The sequence below is a fragment of the Diplotaxodon limnothrissa genome, linkage group LG14 (assembly GCF_057381915.1).
Source record: "Diplotaxodon limnothrissa isolate DT_005_m linkage group LG14, D_limnothrissa_male_GT1.1, whole genome shotgun sequence".
Classification (NCBI taxonomy): Eukaryota; Metazoa; Chordata; class Actinopteri; order Cichliformes; family Cichlidae; genus Diplotaxodon; species Diplotaxodon limnothrissa.
The window spans coordinates 16253039-16269655 of NC_140609.1; the positions used below are offsets into that span (position 1 = coordinate 16253039).

Genomic DNA, 16617 nt, shown 5'->3' on the forward strand with positions numbered 1-16617 from the left:
ATCCCATAACAAGGTGTGTGGATCTCTTTAAAGTACAGCTTCTTGGCAAGGCAAGTCCCAATTAATTCCATTATTCTAGAAAAGGCAGACAGCTCTAGAGCCACGATCTAACCATACCGGATAAGCAGCGCCACAGTCCAGAGGAACTGTCTCTTTTACTCAGTTGTAAGAGAGTCTTTCTTTTTTTTTTTTACTGTAAAATGTCTAATTTTTGCTGCCAGCCTGTTCCCACATACTTCCTATAAACATCTTCAGAGCACGGATGTGAGTGTGTGTGTGTGTGTGTGTGTGTCAGAGAGGTAGGGGGTTGGATTCCTACTATTCTGTTTGTACTATGCCCAACACTTCCAGCATCTTTGTTTATAGCTCTCCTCTGCTCTTTCACACAGAATTGATGAGAAAGACACACACATTAAACACATTGCTTTTGGCAGGCACACTGGCGCACACACACACGTGCACGCATCCACACACAAATCCTGCTCTAAAACCCACCGCAGTGACCTTTCAGATGCAGATGGAACAGCAGCTCCCCTCCACTGCCAGAATGTCAACATCTTCTGCTCTCTCTTTGCTTCTAAGAAAAACTGAGTTGGCAGCAGGTTAGCCTCCTTATCTCTGCACATTGGCAAAGTACTAACACGCACACACATACACACGCATGATGCACACAATGCCCTGTGCAAAGCGTCCTCTTTTGATTTGTTTAAGGATATAAATTCCCACGTAGTTCATTAACAGCAAACACTGCAAACAGACGACTGCCGGGCCACGCCGTTCTTTCTCTGTAGGCATCCACACATTGCAACACATCAATCTTATCTATCTGCTTTCTCTGTGAGTACGCTGTGAAATCTGGGGTTTGCTGGAGTGAAGGTTTGGAACTGTGCAAGCGTTTGTTTTGCAACTGAGCTCTACCTGGAGGGTCACCGTAACTCTGCCAGGGGAAGCTAAGCCTGTGTCATCGCAATCTGAATAGTTATGAATCGCAGCGCCTGGGTCTAGCTGACCCGATAAATAATGTCTGTCTGACCGAAGCTGCACTTCCACACCTACAACATGATTCACACAGCATCGCTGTCGTTATCATCTCGTAAACTTATAAACATAACGCAAGAAAAAGGATTTTGAAAAAATGGATACACCAATCAGCCTCAAGTTTCAATGGATTTCCCAGAACTGGGCCTCAGTAATGACAAATGGTACTTTATGCAGAAATGATTTTTAAAACAGGCCATAACTGTGTGGAAACAAATGAAAATCCTCACATAATTGGCAGATATCAAGAGATTTTTGAAGAAACTTATGTCATTTTTCCAGAGCGAGTGCTCGTTAATGTATAATCAACGGCATAAGAGACTCATTTTGAGAACCACCAATCAAAATCATGCAAGAAACAACAGATGCACACACGCACACACACACACACACACACACACACACACACACACACACACATAAACACAGAGTCGTGCAGATTCACATGTGAGAGTGCAACCCTGAGTGTGAGGAAACTATTTATGGTGAAAGTGGGCAGAAAGTGTAAACACATGTCTGGCATCCTTTGAAAAGACAAGTATTTCACTCCTTTTCCTCCCTTAATCTCTCTCTGAGGAATCCCCACCCCACACCCGCAGCCTTTCCCCTTCACCTTCCCTACACCACCATATCACATTTTCCTCCGTGCCTTTGAGCCGAAGGGGAAACATAAATCACAGGACACGAAGGAGGGAGGAGAGGAGCAACACACGCAACCATCTGAGTAAATCTCTGTGAATGGGAGAGACATTACGGGTGGGGGAGTTGGGGTGAAAGGGCTGCTGGGTGTATCTGGGAGGAAGGGAGGGTGGGTGGATGCTGATGTTGCTGCCACTGTCTCCGTGCCTTAAGAAACAACTTAAAACCTCACCATTAAGGGCCTGTCACAGCGACGTGGCATGTTGAAGGAAATGCGGTGCCAGAGGCTTGGCGACGTCTCCACAACCTGCAGCTGGTGGACAACTGTGGGGATGGGGTGATGGGGGAGGGACAGCTGCCCCTGTTGTCTAACAGATGAAGCACATGCGTAGAGATCTTTGATAACTCTGTATTTCCAGTTCAGCTTGATCTAAATGGCACTTTGAGAAACCCAGTGATTCCTTTTGAGCCAGAAATTTCAACAAACGTCTCTACCCGAACTTAAATAAAGGAAAAAGTTCTAGTCATGGCAGCGTTTTTGAAGTTTTTTCTTGTATGTCTGCTCCTCTGAAATTTCATTGTCAGGGCTGCAAATAATTTTACTCAATAAAGATCCTGCCCAAGCAGCAACGTAGCCTGGAGGTTAAAAGACAAATAAAAGCAATGATGAAGCGCCCAAAACTGAGTTTTTCAGCTGGGTCGAGGCTGTCAGTCCCCCATAGACTCTGATGTTAAATTACCAACTTATCCCAGAAACAAACATGTTTACAGGCTGAGGAGGTCTACTGTGGGATTATTGGGTTAATGAGCTATGTCCAGCTTAAAGTCAGGGTTTTCTGTGGCTCTCTGTTTTTTTTACTGGGCTAAATCACCATGGTACATTACGTTGGGCAGCTTGGATTAAAATCAGCATGGATTGCGGTGTTTACACAAAGTCTTTTATTTACAGCAGGTTTTTAAGTGTATAACAGATTCTTTGCTGGTGGAATAATTTGTGTGCACAACTTGTTAAGCTGGGCCTTATTAACATCTAGCATGTAAAGTGACAGCAGCTCAAACAGTGCATCACATTGTCACTGGAATTTGCGTGCAATTCTCTGGTGGTGCAGAAAATGTGCACATGGTTTTAATGCTTGATTCTAATCTGCTCTTTTTAGTGTCTTTTACACTGCTGGAACTGCAGCTACTAGAGCACAGGGCACACAACGAGAATACGTATTTAATCAATAAAAGTAATTCACCTTACTCTGCTGACAAACTAAAGCGATTTCCACATTTTTTAATTAGGGAATGGGACAGTAAGCTGTAATGTTTAAATTTATCCGGCCTAAAGTTGTCAGAGCTCCAATAATCAGCTGTATTTAAGAAGTAACAGTTGCTGTTATGTTTTTGTGTTCTTTATAGATTTCTCTAATCGCAGTCGGTGTCACTCACGGGGATCATTTTGAGAAGAATAAAAGTGATGGATGTGTGAAATGCCCTCTTTTATGTGGATGCACAAAGCACCTGGAGCAGAAAGTCAGATCTTTCAAGCCAGCTAAGGCTAAGAGAGCATGGCTTTGTTGACCTTCCTTGGTAGTATAGAAGTTTTTTTGTCTGATGCCTCTCCTAGGGCGAATTGCCCAAGGTCCACCCTTGGGCAATTCCACTGTTTACAGCTATACCCTATGGACTGAGTTTGCTTTTTAATTCCATTGTTGGAAAACGCTTGTGGCCTTTTCCATTTGACTTTCAACTGGATTTCTTGTTTGTTTTTTGGCTTTTTCAATTCAGCCTCAAGTATTTTCAGTTTATTGTTTGGCAAAGCACATTTGCTCAAATGTGGTAAATGACAGCGAATTAAAACTAAAATATATACTCACAAATTTCTGAGACACCGTAGAAGTAATGATGTACATAGAAACAGCTCCTTTTCAGCTGTAATCCACAGAATAAAAATGCTCTGTCGAGTTCTCTCTTTCTTTATTTAGAAACCAAACAGTTTGAGGGAAAGGAAAACAAAACCTAAAAGCCGCATCTCTCTAACTCCATCACTTCAGAGCCACATGTCTGTGATGAAACATTAATAAATGCTGGTCCTCTTTCATCCATTTGAAGTTAGATGATGTCGTCTGACAACACGGCAGCTCACTCACACTTTATACCATTTGGGCGATATTTCTTGCGGTGGCTGGGGACTTCCATAATGTGCAAAGCTGTGGAAAGCGACATAGTTCTGTGACCACTTTTGTTTTAAAATCCATTATTCATGTTCAGTGAGTATAGACTGTATTTTTGTGAAACTAACTGCATTCATGTCTGATAATCAAAAAGATATATGAAACCTGGTTTCATGGATAAAGTACACACTTAGACTATAATGCTGATCTAATTTCTTTGGAAAGCTGGTGACACAACGCTGGTATTTCCACACGGTATCATCACCTCATGCTTACATAAAGATTTTAGAAATGTAGATGCTCCTAGAGCTATAAGCTTCAGGCGAGTGAGAAAAGATAACTCAAGAAGAATTTGTCACTGCTGATAGCTGAGCTGTCATAAACTCTCCTTAAGGAAGAACAAGAAAGGAGCTACAACTGCAGCACTGCCAGGCCAGCTGCCTTGGAGGAGTCCTGCATGTGCCACTGTGCTGTAGCGGTTATGTCTATGGTGTCACCAAAGCCAGGGTAATCTAGCAGAAACATGTGCACTTACACAGGACAGGCAGAGAGAAAGAGAGAGAGATCAACAGCCTTGTCTGGCATTGTGTTGGAGGGCTTTTGGCATCACTGCCTGCCTCCCGCTCCTCCTCTGTGCCTCTTTCCTGCACCCCTGAAGTGCACGGTTAATCTCTAAGCTCTATCCCCATTTAAAGACAGGGACATCACGCAAACCTGCCTGTCTGCATTGCGTCCAAGCACACACACACACGCAACAACCCCCGCTCAATGCACGCACTCAGTAAAGATGCGTGCTGTTTCCTCTGTCCAAACACATAGAAAGAAAGAAAATAGCTCAGCGGGGGGTTAAGCACTGTGCTGGCTGGAGCAGCAGACTATCTGTCCGGTTTTTTTCTGCAGTCCTAAAATGTCTGCAGGGGCTGGGAAGTGACAGGCTTGGATGATGAGATAAAGAGAAGGGTTAAAGGCTCATGGTGTACTAATGTGCCGTGCATCTGTGACTGTATGGTCACACTCAAGTGAACAGCATGGACTATGGCCTCCTTGTCAGAAATATGTGTAGAGGATGAGTTGTAAATATGTCCAAGAGGTGAAGTAATGTGCCTGTAGAGTAAAGAGAAGGCCTATTTTACTAACCTATACATGGAAACTGAGAATTTAAGTGATGTGGTGCTTTTAAAGGCATTATAATCCACTTATCCTCATTGCCTTCAGAAAGTGTCAGCTCCTACTTTTCCATAAAGTCTGAAATATCTGATTTTTAGCCAACTTTTAAGGGTGAGAAATACTCTGGTAACGCAGCGACTGTGAGCCACGGTCTTACTCTCTGTGGGTGTTTATAAAAACCCCAGTAATCTGAGACCTGCAGATCAACTGTTACACCAACGACTGGAGATTTGGCCACCTTAAATGACGCACACGGAGTATACAGCAATAGATATCGCCCTCTAGTGGGGAAATTTAGAAATATTCCAAGCAGCTGAACTCTTGACTGGAGCTTTAGAATGACATTGCTCAAGAATTATCTTTCATGTCATCACAAATGAGATTGGTGATGTGATAGCATCTCTTTCTAAATGACAGATGCTGCAAATGAGAAGTAGGACAAGCAGTTAAAGCAGCGGGTTGTTGACCTGTTTACTGTTAGAAAACAAACTGTTACTATATTAAAGTGTGCTGCACGGCATGCTGATGTGACTGCGCTGTGATGCGGTGTAACAGGGTAGAGAGCTTAATTCTTTTATTTTGTAATCAGCTATTTGCTGACTGATGATGCCTGTCACAGAATTGACACACATACCAAAAAATTCACAGTCAGAATTACGTTTATTCGAAGTATAAACACAAAAAATTACAAATTTGTCTCGGTGTCATGAGGCAAAAAAAAAACAGTGGTACCGAAATGGATGTTTTGTTTATATATGTACACAAAACAAGAATTATATACTAACTGCTTACATCCAGATAGAAACAATAATTTCTTTTACTAGTGTCCGTTCGCCTCCAGGTAGCTGCCAGACCTCATGATAAATAGTCACTCAATCCTCAATCCACCCCTGGGTGTTGGGCCCATAGGAGGAGGGACCCATGTAGCTGCTTTGGGCTAAGCATCTGGCCACCAGCCACCAGACTCACACCCTCCACATCAGCGCTGGGCTCTGTTGTGGGCAAGATAAACTGGTCCCTTGATCTTTTGGTCATCATAGGAGTTTTCTTTATCTGGCCTCTCACCCACAACAATATAGCTGCTTGGAGCCCTGAAGCACACACACTTCCACCACAATATGGTAATGACTCTCAGAGGTCAGGAAATATCAGTATAGTAATACACTGTTATATTACTATGCTGTTATATATATAATGCTATGAAAAAGGTTTGTAACAGGACTTCATATACATTCAAATAAGGTAGAGACAGTCTCACTGTGTTCACTTTAGTATGACGTGAAATGTGTGCTAATCATTAGTTAATCATGAGCATACACTGCTCACTGCAACAGCAGATTAGGAAAACAAGAAAGAAGTACCTCTTGATCATGACAATTTGCATATTATTGATCAAGAAACTGACCTCACAGTCCATTGTTCATTCAGTGGGCTAAGGTACTGTTTATAAGGTTGGGGAAACGTACAGTCAGCTGAGAATGAAGAAGACACTTGGATGAGTGACAAAACGTTTCTCCCACTGAAAACGCTACGTCCAGATGAACAGAATCGGCTTTTGGGGATTTCATATATCCCTTTTCACCGTTTCACTCCGAGTCAGAGACTAAGTGAAGTGTTTGCAGACAAGTTGGCGTCTTCCATGCAGCTACTGGTGACCACAGCAACCCGCCAGTGACCAAAGCAATCACAGGGTGTCTATTGCAGCACTACATATCACTGTATGTCTCTTTTTGACCTATTTCATGCTAGCAACTGCCAGCAGCCTACAGTAACAACTTACCAACTAGTAATAAAATACACACTTTTCCCATGAACCAATGGTTACCAGGGGCCTACTGACTGATCTCTAAGGATTTATCAAACAATTTTACAGCTATTTCTAAGCCACTTTCAGTTGCTCCCTTGTCAGAGGGTCACCGCAGCTGATAGCTCTATAACCCTGTTACCAGTCACTTTAGTTAGGCTTGTGGTCCTACATGAAACAGCCCTCATTAATGTGATCAGAAACAGACGTGTTTACCTAATTCTTCATGTCAAAATGCCCATTATATTAAGGTGCACAAAAATATCGTTAAAGTAGGCTATTGTGCAATGGCACAAGTGCTGTGTCCTTATCGTCCTGTGGAGGGCAGCAAAAAGCCACAGCGTCTCCGTCGTCATCCAAACAAAGAAGAAGAAGCCGGAGTGCTGACGCGTCTCTCTTCTCCTCTTCTTCTCCATTCACCGACGTGTCAGTCTTCTTCTACCCGGAGCTCAGCAGCAGGCAGAAGGTTCAGTGAGCACTCATGGCTCCCAAAAGCAGCAACAAGCAGCAGTCAGAAGAAGATCTTCTCCTTCAGGATTTCAGCAGAAACTTGTCGGCAAAGTCCACAGCTCTGTTTTACGGAAATGCACTCATCGTTTCTGCCATCCCCATCTGTGAGTACAGCATAGGCTGAGGAAGCTAGCTGGTGCTAACCGCTAATTTAGCTAACACTGAGTGAGTGGAGGATTAAAATTGAGAAACTGTCAATAAAAACGAGGTTTTCAGAGCCGCTACTTTACATATATAAGCTCACGTAATGTTCAGAGATATAACACATAAGCACAGTTAATAATATTGATCGGGAATGCTAACGTGACCTCGTAATAACGCTGTGATACGAAGTGCAGCAACAAATGAATCAAAACACAAAAAGCTTTGGGAGATTTTACTTGAAAAACTCCAGTTTCAGATAATTAGTTTGAGCAGCGTTTTGTGCTTGTTTTTCCTCTCTTTAGGGCTGTTTTGGAGGATCTGGCATATGGACCTGGTCCAGTCTGCAGTTCTGTATGCTGTGATGACTCTGGTCAGCACCTACTTGGTTGCTTTTGCCTACAAGAACGTCAAGTTTGTGCTCAAACACAAGTAAGAGGGACAAATCCACTAAACACCCGTTGCTGCTTGGTTAAATGGGCCTCATATTATACTTTATTCATACCTTTTAACTTCAGTTACATGGGGACAAGAACACAAACATACAAACATATAATCATCAGTCGTTTGAACACAAATAGGGAATCAAACTGTCTCTGTAGAGTTAGAGCTTTTTTAATTCGATCAACTTGATTGACAGATGTGATGTTATTCATTGGGGAAACTTTGAAACGGATTAAGAATCAACAGACTGAGTTCAGAAATGATTTTGTTACTTCTTATTGGAAACTGAATCTACTGGGAGTTGCTGTTGTGTTTTGAATTTGATTAAAGTCTTAATGCTTGTGATCTTCCGCTCATCACACTCCAGGGTCGCACAGAAACGTGAGGATGCTGTTTCAAAGGAGGTAACCAGGAAGTTGTCTGAGGCTGACAACCGCAAGATGTCCCGCAAGGAGAAAGACGAGAGGTAAAACGTAGTGCACACGTAAGCCCAATTCAAATTCAGCAACTACACGCTCTCTACACACTTGCGTTTGCTTATCTGTGTGGAGGGGCCACCAATTTAGGTGGTGTTTCAAACCAAGTGGAAGTAGGTTATATAGAAATCCGACTCTGAGCCTGTACTGATACAGTTTTACGTACCTCATTCAGTGGTGCGACACAGTTTTTTGTCTCTGGGAAAGCTGCAGACTGATGTGAGTATTTCTGGTTTGTGTCAGTAATCTTAAAAGTGAAATTATAAATTATAAACTTTACCAACTTTATCTTTAACTTTTATTTTTTCTGGCAAATGAATTACACAGGCAGAAAGTCTTTATAACTGTAATGAATGTGTGAAAGCAGCAGTCAGCCTTTGTGGTGAGAATGGGACAGATCACTAATACGTGAGCTTACAGGTTTACAGTATTTTAGTCTGTATTATATTCATAATAGTTACACCATAATCTCATGTCAACATACCACAGCAACACCCTCTTCTGCCAGCGTTAGGTGCTAAACTCAGGTGCAGTTTCTTCTGGTCGCGTTAATGACCCATTTATCTTCACTGGTCTCGCCCTTGTGAACGTCACCGTACATCAAAAGTCAAAAGTATGATGATAAATCAGTACTGAGGATCAGAGAGTCCGAGATTATATAGAGGGAGATGTTCCAACATTGTGAAAAGAAGACACTTTCTGGGAAAAGGTTTTGTCTGAGTGGCGACTCTTCAGGAGAATACAGCAGGGCGTTCTCACACCCTCAGCGCTGGTATAAATGCTGATGGAGCTGTGGCATTGTCGCTGTTTGCATTTAAGTGGACCAACCCAGTGAGCACAAATTGAGTATAAATCTATGTTTGACATCAACCACCTTGTTTCTGTTCACACACCGTCTCTAACAAAGTCTGCGTTAACCTGGTACACGTAGACAACAAGGACGACATTTGGTTTTTATCTCCTGTCCAGAATTCTGTGGAAGAAGAACGAGGTCGCCGACTACGAGGCCACCACCTTCTCCATCTTCTACAACAACACACTCTTCCTGGTTCTCGTCATCGTCGCCTCTTTCTTCCTGCTCAAGAACTTCAACCCCACCGTGTATCCTTTCACGTCTGTATGTGGCGGTATTTAGTTCACAAGTATATTTAAGTTGAAAATGTATGACAGGTTTTGTTGTAGCAGATTTATCCTTTTAACACATCTTAACAGATTAATAGAAAACCGATTATTTCAGGCTATGATAATCTTACAATATTTAGTTGACTAAAAGAAATTTGATGTTTAAATTATGACTAAAACTAAAGAAAACTCCCTGTCAAAAGTAACACTGTATGCTTCATATCTGCAAACTTTTCTTACCAGTGTTTACCTTAACCCACCTTTTCCCAGCAACTACATTCTGTCCATCAGTGCCTCTTCAGGACTCATTGCTTTGCTTTCCACTGGCTCAAAGTAAAGGAAGAAAGGGTGGGGGTTGGGTTGGAGGGTAGGAAATGGGCTAAAGAAGTGTACACTCATGTTAGGAACAGGGTTTACAAGTGGAATATGACATTTCATCTTCATGAAAGTCGTGATCAAATTATCTCCAGAGTTGTTTCTACAGATCTGTTGTTTTTGTAACAAATAAAGCAAGTCTGTTTACTTGTCATCTGTGTCATTTGATTTGTGTGTTGTTCAGTCTGCTTTTTTTACAGCTTAGACACCATTTCCATTGGCAATGCTTTTATTTCTAATCACACTTTCACATAGAGTATTTACAGAGAAACTACTGATCAGGAGGGGAAACAATACAATGACACAACAAGAACCGAAGTCAATGTCTCTCAAGTGTTTTTCATCCACCCAACAACACGTAGAATCAGTGACCTCTGAGTTTTCAGATCTGATTATCAGATAGGACTCAAACCAAAACCAGAAACCTTGGGTAGCAGTTGATGTGGCACATTACAGGATTTCAACAAGCTGAAAAACAGCCACAGATGACTTGCTTGTTGCATTTTAGAGTTGTTTCTAAGTCTGTAAGAAATTGAGAAAACCACGAAGACAAGTCACTGTTCTCTCGGACAACAAGAAGGTTAATGTCCTTCTTGCATTACTTTTCCTAATATCTGTAGGACTGTTGCACTGCTTGTTCCCGAAGTTTGTGGAGCTGATAATATGTAGGTTTTGCATTCCTCTGAAAGCGAGTCCCATTTACAGAGAAGCTACCAGTTTAAAGAATCAGCTCCACTGTTCGGTGATATAACGCTCCCGGGAAATTAAGGAGCACGATGGAGCTCAGTAAGCGCATCATTCAATAGAGAATAATAACAATTTAAAGACAACATTTTCCTTTTTTGTAGCTACACTGTCGGTGTGTGCTTGATGCTTACAACTTTCTATTAAAGTGACACAGGAGACAAATAATATCATCTGCATACATTTGTTTTAAAATCTTACATATCTTGTAGGCCAGAAGCCAAACGCCATTTACCAACTTGTAGTGAAAGACATCCCTGAATTTATTCCTGTCGAAGGAATTCAAGGCACTCTGCCAGGTGGCCACAGTCCAACAGTGACTGACTCAAACTGATGGGAAAGCTGTTGACTTGCACACAAACTTAAACGTTTACCTTTGTGTCTCAGTGGCACGTGTTTGCCACCAAAAGCTACAAATAAGTGAACAAAGCAAATATAGATTCTGCGTAGGAAAAGATGGTGCTGTGTCCACATAGAGAATAAGAAATAAGCAAAATATGATGTTTTTTCTTGATTTCATTTTGGATCCAACTCTAGTTTTCCTCCAAGGCCAGACTTCTTAAATAAGCTGTGAGCCAAAGAGATTTTAGTGTTTCATCCCAAAACAGGTAACAGCGTGCTCTGGATAACTGTAGGCGCTTGTAATCTAATGAGATTTCCCTTGATTGATCCATACATAGGTGGTATTTGTGGTGCAAGTCAACAGATGCACACCAAGGACAAGAAAGTGACTCAGTCGGAACCTGGCCAACATTTCTGCTGATCTCAGAGATGGCTTGTTTTCCACATGAAAGAGAACAAAAATAATGCGTCAAGGTGACAGCCATGAAATCCGAAGGGTCGATCCACGTTCAAGTCCTTTAAGAAACCTTTAATCACATTTGTCACGTCTCATTAGAGAAGCTCACTTTTAGAACGATTCTCTTATTGACGCAGAATCCAAAAGAGAAATACAAATTTAAACCTTAATCCTTATAAATAGTTCTGACTTTCTTTGTCTTTGAGGAGACAAAAGTACATTTTTGTCTGGTTGGAAGGAGCAGGACGGGCTGGAGAGCGGCCTAAACGTTGCAACTGATGCAGCGATACTGCAGAGGAGCAGAAAAGTGACTCTATTTACAGGTCTGCTATGTGTGAGCCATACACTGCGGTGAAGTCCTCGTCTGCACGAGAGGCTCCTCGATGTGTTTCTCCTTATGTTACACTGTATTTCTTAACATCGTATGTACATTTAGCATCGTCAAACAAAAGCAGTATTTCAAAATGTCAAAATAAAGTTCATATATATTAACTACTCTAGAATAAATACTGTAATCTTTGCCACATCCCAAACACCTTGAGTCTGTGCCCCATTGTGCCATTTAAACAAGCAGTCGCTCTAAACATGACAAGACCAGAGGCGAGTTTATCTTTTATTTCATAGATTCATCATAAGCTTAAGTCCAAAATCCTCAAGGTTTGCTGGAGCGATCTAGCGATGCAGGTTCAGTTCACAGGCAGAAAAGCAGTCCGCTTTATTTCTCTTCTGTGGGATTCTTCAGCAGTTCCTCAGAGGGAACACACGGGGGCGACATGCTTCACTCTCTCCTCAAACAGAGTCCAATATGTACTAGTACTCAAAGTCCCGCAGTACTCTGTCACACCTGGGGGGCTGGGGGGACAAGCTTGCAGGATTTTTTGATCAAATCCTCTTCTAGTCTTTAATTATGTGCTTTGTCGAAAAGAAGAAAGAGGCACACTATAGCAGGGAAACATGCATCTGGTGGTAAATACGCTCACGATTTGCAGCCTTTATAATCCACTGAATACTTAACTATTCTAAATACGGGACAGAATATACTTGGTAGGTATTTGAAAGCTAATTCGGGCTAATAGGGATCGGGTCTGTTGAGGCTTCATTCATGTTAATAAAACTGTATTATGCGCAAGTCACCTGGTTGCTGCTTACCTCCAACACAGGAGGTTGGAGTTTTACACTCTTATGGTAATTCTGTGTGTTGCTCTGCATAGCGATTTAATGAAAGCACTGAGTGGGGTGGGGGCGGGTGGGGTTCAGAATACAACTGTCCACTTTCCTGAGATACCTCTGATTTCTTGCATTCATGTATTCAGCTGTGGTACAGTGGTACTCATAAATAAAATATGGGCTCAATATGAATTTTGTGCTCAAATTATGTTACTTGTGAGTGGAGGTCTTGGCTTTCAATGGGTGGGCTCGAGACCTGAAGGCCTGAGCCCAATAAATAAGTAACACAGGCGTCTCATTTAGCAGCTACTGTCAAGGTGCCCTTCGGGAAGGCACTTTAAATACGCCCGCTTTGCTTCTTTTGGTTTATCTGCTAACTGGATGTGAGTGTAAAGTTGAATATATTTTCAAAACGAGGCGCTGCAGTCGTAGTTTCATGCAATTTTAATCCAAATATCAGGTCAGTTGTATATCTATCCCTGGATGGAGCTGAGCTGGGATGTGGTGGGATCTCAAATATAAGCCTGAATCTAAACTTTTACATGTTCTACTCTAAGATCTGCATAGTTCTACCTGCACGTGGCAACACTTTGATTTGGGAGGAGCACAAAGTTTAGAACTACTGAAGTGGATCGTGTTTTGTGTTTCAGGCTGCAAAAAGCTGAGTTTCTCAAGCATGACGTGGCTGAGCTGGGCACCTGAGATGAGCCTGGTAGAGCTGATCTGATCAGGACAAGGCTCAAACAGACAAAGGTACAGTATGCAACGCTGGACTTAGCAAGGCCGTCTGTTCCAGGCTGAGGCGGGCTGGAGCTGAGTGGGGCCCGAGGAGAGAACCATGGACATGAACACTGAATGGAGGGTCCAAGGTAGCAGTATGGTTAGGTAGGTAGGTACAGCTGACCTCTTGGAAGTCCAACTGCCTGGTCTAAGAGCGGTAGTCCTTCTTACTGTACGGTCTGTTGCCTAGGATGTGGTCGATCTCTGACACCACATGGGAGGTCATCTTGGGAAGGACCTAAGAAAGAAAGAGATGTGCTGAGTAAGCCTGAGAGGAGCGAAGGAAGGAAGACATGCAGAATAATGTGAAGAAAGTCTGAAGTCATTATAGGTACAGACTTGGGACAACTTGATCTAGAAATCATTATAAGTGGAAGACAGCAGAGGATGCAGGTGAAGAAACAGAGGTAACAGCAATGTGTGTCTGCTTTTTCTGACCTGTATGGCCCCGAGGTTTTCAGTGAGCTGCTCAGGATTGGATGTTCCCAGAAGGACCGAACTCACCCCTTCATTTCTTAGACACCAAGCTGCAGAAAAGCAGAAGATACTCAGTCAGTGACTATTCAACGGCACACATCTTATTATGACTTTCTGATTATTGTCTTTAAACAAACCAGAGGTTCCAGCACTCTTGCATATAACCTGGACATCTACTTATCAAATGGGGAGTGCACAACACACCCAGCTATTTGAACATCCACAGGGATGCAGTGCAAGCACAAGTGCATCAGAAAAGTTTTGCGTTGGTGTGTAGACTGGAAGCTGGAGGAAATATCAAACACGAAAGACAACAAATACCCAACGAAGGTGATGAAAAATGTGCCCGTCTTACATAAACCAGCTCCTGTCTGACAGGTCTGTGCATTTATGGTTTAAAAGCTTTGCTTTAAGCTGCTTCTGCTGTATTTGCTATAAGACAGGGAAGTCTTACCCACAGCCAGCTGAGGCAGGGTACATCCCAGCTTCTCTGCGATGTGGTTGAGCTCCTTCAGCTTGGCTTGTTGCTTCCTTCCATCCTCACTTATTATTTTCTCCTTCAACCACTGATAGGACTGACAGCACAGAGAAGACACAGACTGAATGAGTGAAGAGATGCAGGGTGTAGCCGGAGAGCCTGGAGACTCCAGAGCTGATGTATTATTAATAATTTATTGACACACAGAGATGTAGTCACAGTGCTACAGACATGCCTTAATTTCATCATTTATTTAATTAATCAAAGTCAACTGGTATTGATCTGTTTGTTCAACTCAAGTCAGGGACACAGACACACTCAAAGATGCAAAACATGAGCTTGGAAAAATAAAGCATGACTATATTTAACTTTAGGGTGAAGATGCAAGCGGAAACAACTTTGTCTGGTTACATCTAAACCGAAAACATCACACATGCACGTCCTTAAGTTTCAGCATGTCCAAATCAAACCTCCATAAACCCTCCCCAGATCTCATCTCTCTCACGTCTTAGATATCGACACCACCTGAAGTGCGCAAGTCATGAATCACTGCTTTGAATCTGATTCTCACTGTCGCCTTGTTTTGACGAACCCTCACGCTTACCTTCATGGAGGCCCTGGATGACTCAGGAATGCCATTTTCATATTTTCCTGTGATGATGCCGCATGCCAGCGGTGACCACGTCATCGCGCCGACTCCTGTAACCATGGACACAGCAGGAGAGTTGAAGAGGAGTTTTAGTGAGATGAAATGTGTGAGAAGAGCGTCAGAAAAAGTGAAAACGTGAGGGGGTGATTAAAGCGCAGTGGAAATGAGCAACAGAGAAGGAGAGCAACTTGGTCAGAAAGGTTGTTGGATGGAGTGGATAGGGAAGTGACACAAGGATGCATGTGACTGATCAAGCTGTTGTCATACACTTGCCTATCTTATGGTAGAGTTCGGGCAGTTGCACTTCTACTTTCTCCCTCTGGAAAAGATGATACTCAGCCTGCTCGCACACTGGCGGGATCAGATTAAACTGTCTCGCCACAGAGTAAGCCTCCTAGAGATAAAGACAGAGAAAAGATGCTCATCACGATGTTTCATGTGGATTTACTTTTATATATTGTTCAAAAGATTGTTATTTTATAGCTATATAGTAGGGGTGCAACGATATTCGTATCGATATTGAACCGTTCGATACAGTGCTTTCGGTTCGGTACGCATATGTATCGAACAATACAACATTTGTAATTTATTTTATCAATTTTCCTTCTGACGATGCTGTCTGTGTTGAGCGCTCAGTGAATCTGCGTTCGACTACTCCGCCTAGGCTGCACTGTCCAGCGCAGATCCACTGAGCGCTCAACACAGACAGCATAGTCAGAAGGAAGAGCGCAGGGCACCTCCCCCACCCTCATTCAGTTCTGGCGTTTGGAATTATTTTGGTTTTCATGTGAAGTATGACCCTGAAGGTAAGCGAGTCATGGACTAAAGTAAAACAGTATGTTGGATGTGCCATGCAATGCTCAATTACATTGGTGTGAACTAGTGTGCTAGCGCAGTTAGCTCGTTAACGTGTTGGCCGTCTAGCCCCATGCACGGAGCAATCGGCGGTAGCTCGTTAACGGAGATTTGCCGTGTTGTGGCGTTAAGGTCATTTCAACGAGATTAACCTGAAAGCACTAGTGGGAACACAACGAATATCACTGCACATTTACGCCGACATCATCCTAGTGCAAAAGACAAGTGGAAGCAGACAAAAACAAGCAAGCATGCTACTAACTTTAGCCGAGTCATTTAGACAGCTGTTAGCACATGATTCTCCTTATGCTGCTGAGAATATAGCCCAGAAGAAGCGGATAGTATAGCTTTTATTTTGGAAAGAGCCATTTCTCTGTAATAAACTCTCTTTTCCAAAGATGAGTGATTCCTCAATCAGATACAGGGCTCGCAATATCGCTAGCCCGACGTCCCGGAGCTAGCGATTTTTTCAGTCCGGCTACCAAAATCTATCTCTTCCCTGCCCGTCGGGCTATTGTAGGAAAAATATATGTCAATGCTTTTGCATTCTTTCAGAAATGTAGCTGGGTAATTATGTCATTGGCATCGGTGAGCCACTGTCAATATGTGACATATTGAAGTCGCGTTTGAATTTGCGCTTGTTTTTTTGCTTTCACTTTGCAATCGTGCGAACTGTGTATAGAGAGCGACAGCACTGATCTGTGAGTGATGATAATTTGTGCACCAATTCCTCTGACATCGTCTTATTAATCGTTAGCTTACTATGCAAACATGACAAGTGAAATCTCCCGCA

General features: G+C 42.6%; 2 protein-coding genes across 3 annotated transcripts in view; one reads left to right on the forward strand and one right to left on the reverse strand.

The window, feature by feature from the left end:
• Positions 1-7208: 7208 nt before the first annotated feature.
• ssr3 (signal sequence receptor, gamma) lies at positions 7209-10000 on the forward strand. The gene is made up of 5 exons (XM_085370315.1): positions 7209-7421; positions 7764-7890; positions 8270-8368; positions 9348-9479; positions 9771-10000. Exons 1-5 carry the CDS (start codon positions 7289-7291, stop codon positions 9835-9837), a joined length of 558 nt encoding a protein of 185 aa, XP_085226441.1. The 5' UTR covers positions 7209-7288; the 3' UTR covers positions 9838-10000.
• Positions 10001-13513: 3513 nt separating this feature from the next.
• kcnab1a (potassium voltage-gated channel subfamily A regulatory beta subunit 1a) overlaps positions 13514-16617 on the reverse strand; it is a 133107-nt gene continuing 130003 nt past the window's right edge. For both annotated transcript variants that reach the window (XM_085371704.1, XM_085371706.1), the window contains exons 10-14: positions 15243-15363; positions 14925-15019; positions 14297-14417; positions 13804-13892; positions 13514-13603 (exon numbers count right to left, since the gene is read on the reverse strand). In XM_085371704.1, the coding sequence (XP_085227830.1) occupies positions 13514-13603; positions 13804-13892; positions 14297-14417; positions 14925-15019; positions 15243-15363 (516 nt within the window). The remainder of the gene's footprint in view (positions 13604-13803; positions 13893-14296; positions 14418-14924; positions 15020-15242; positions 15364-16617) is intronic.

Excerpts from the sequence above, each read along its gene's own strand:
- ssr3 (XM_085370315.1), top strand. The coding sequence starts at position 7,289 with ATGGCTCCCAAAAGCAGCAACAAGCAGCAGTCAGAAGAAGATCTTCTC. Across the intron at positions 7,422-7,763 it reads CGTTTCTGCCATCCCCATCT|GGCTGTTTTGGAGGATCTGG; the intron begins GTGAGTACAGCA and ends TCCTCTCTTTAG. Across the intron at positions 7,891-8,269 it reads AAGTTTGTGCTCAAACACAA|GGTCGCACAGAAACGTGAGG; the intron begins GTAAGAGGGACA and ends ATCACACTCCAG.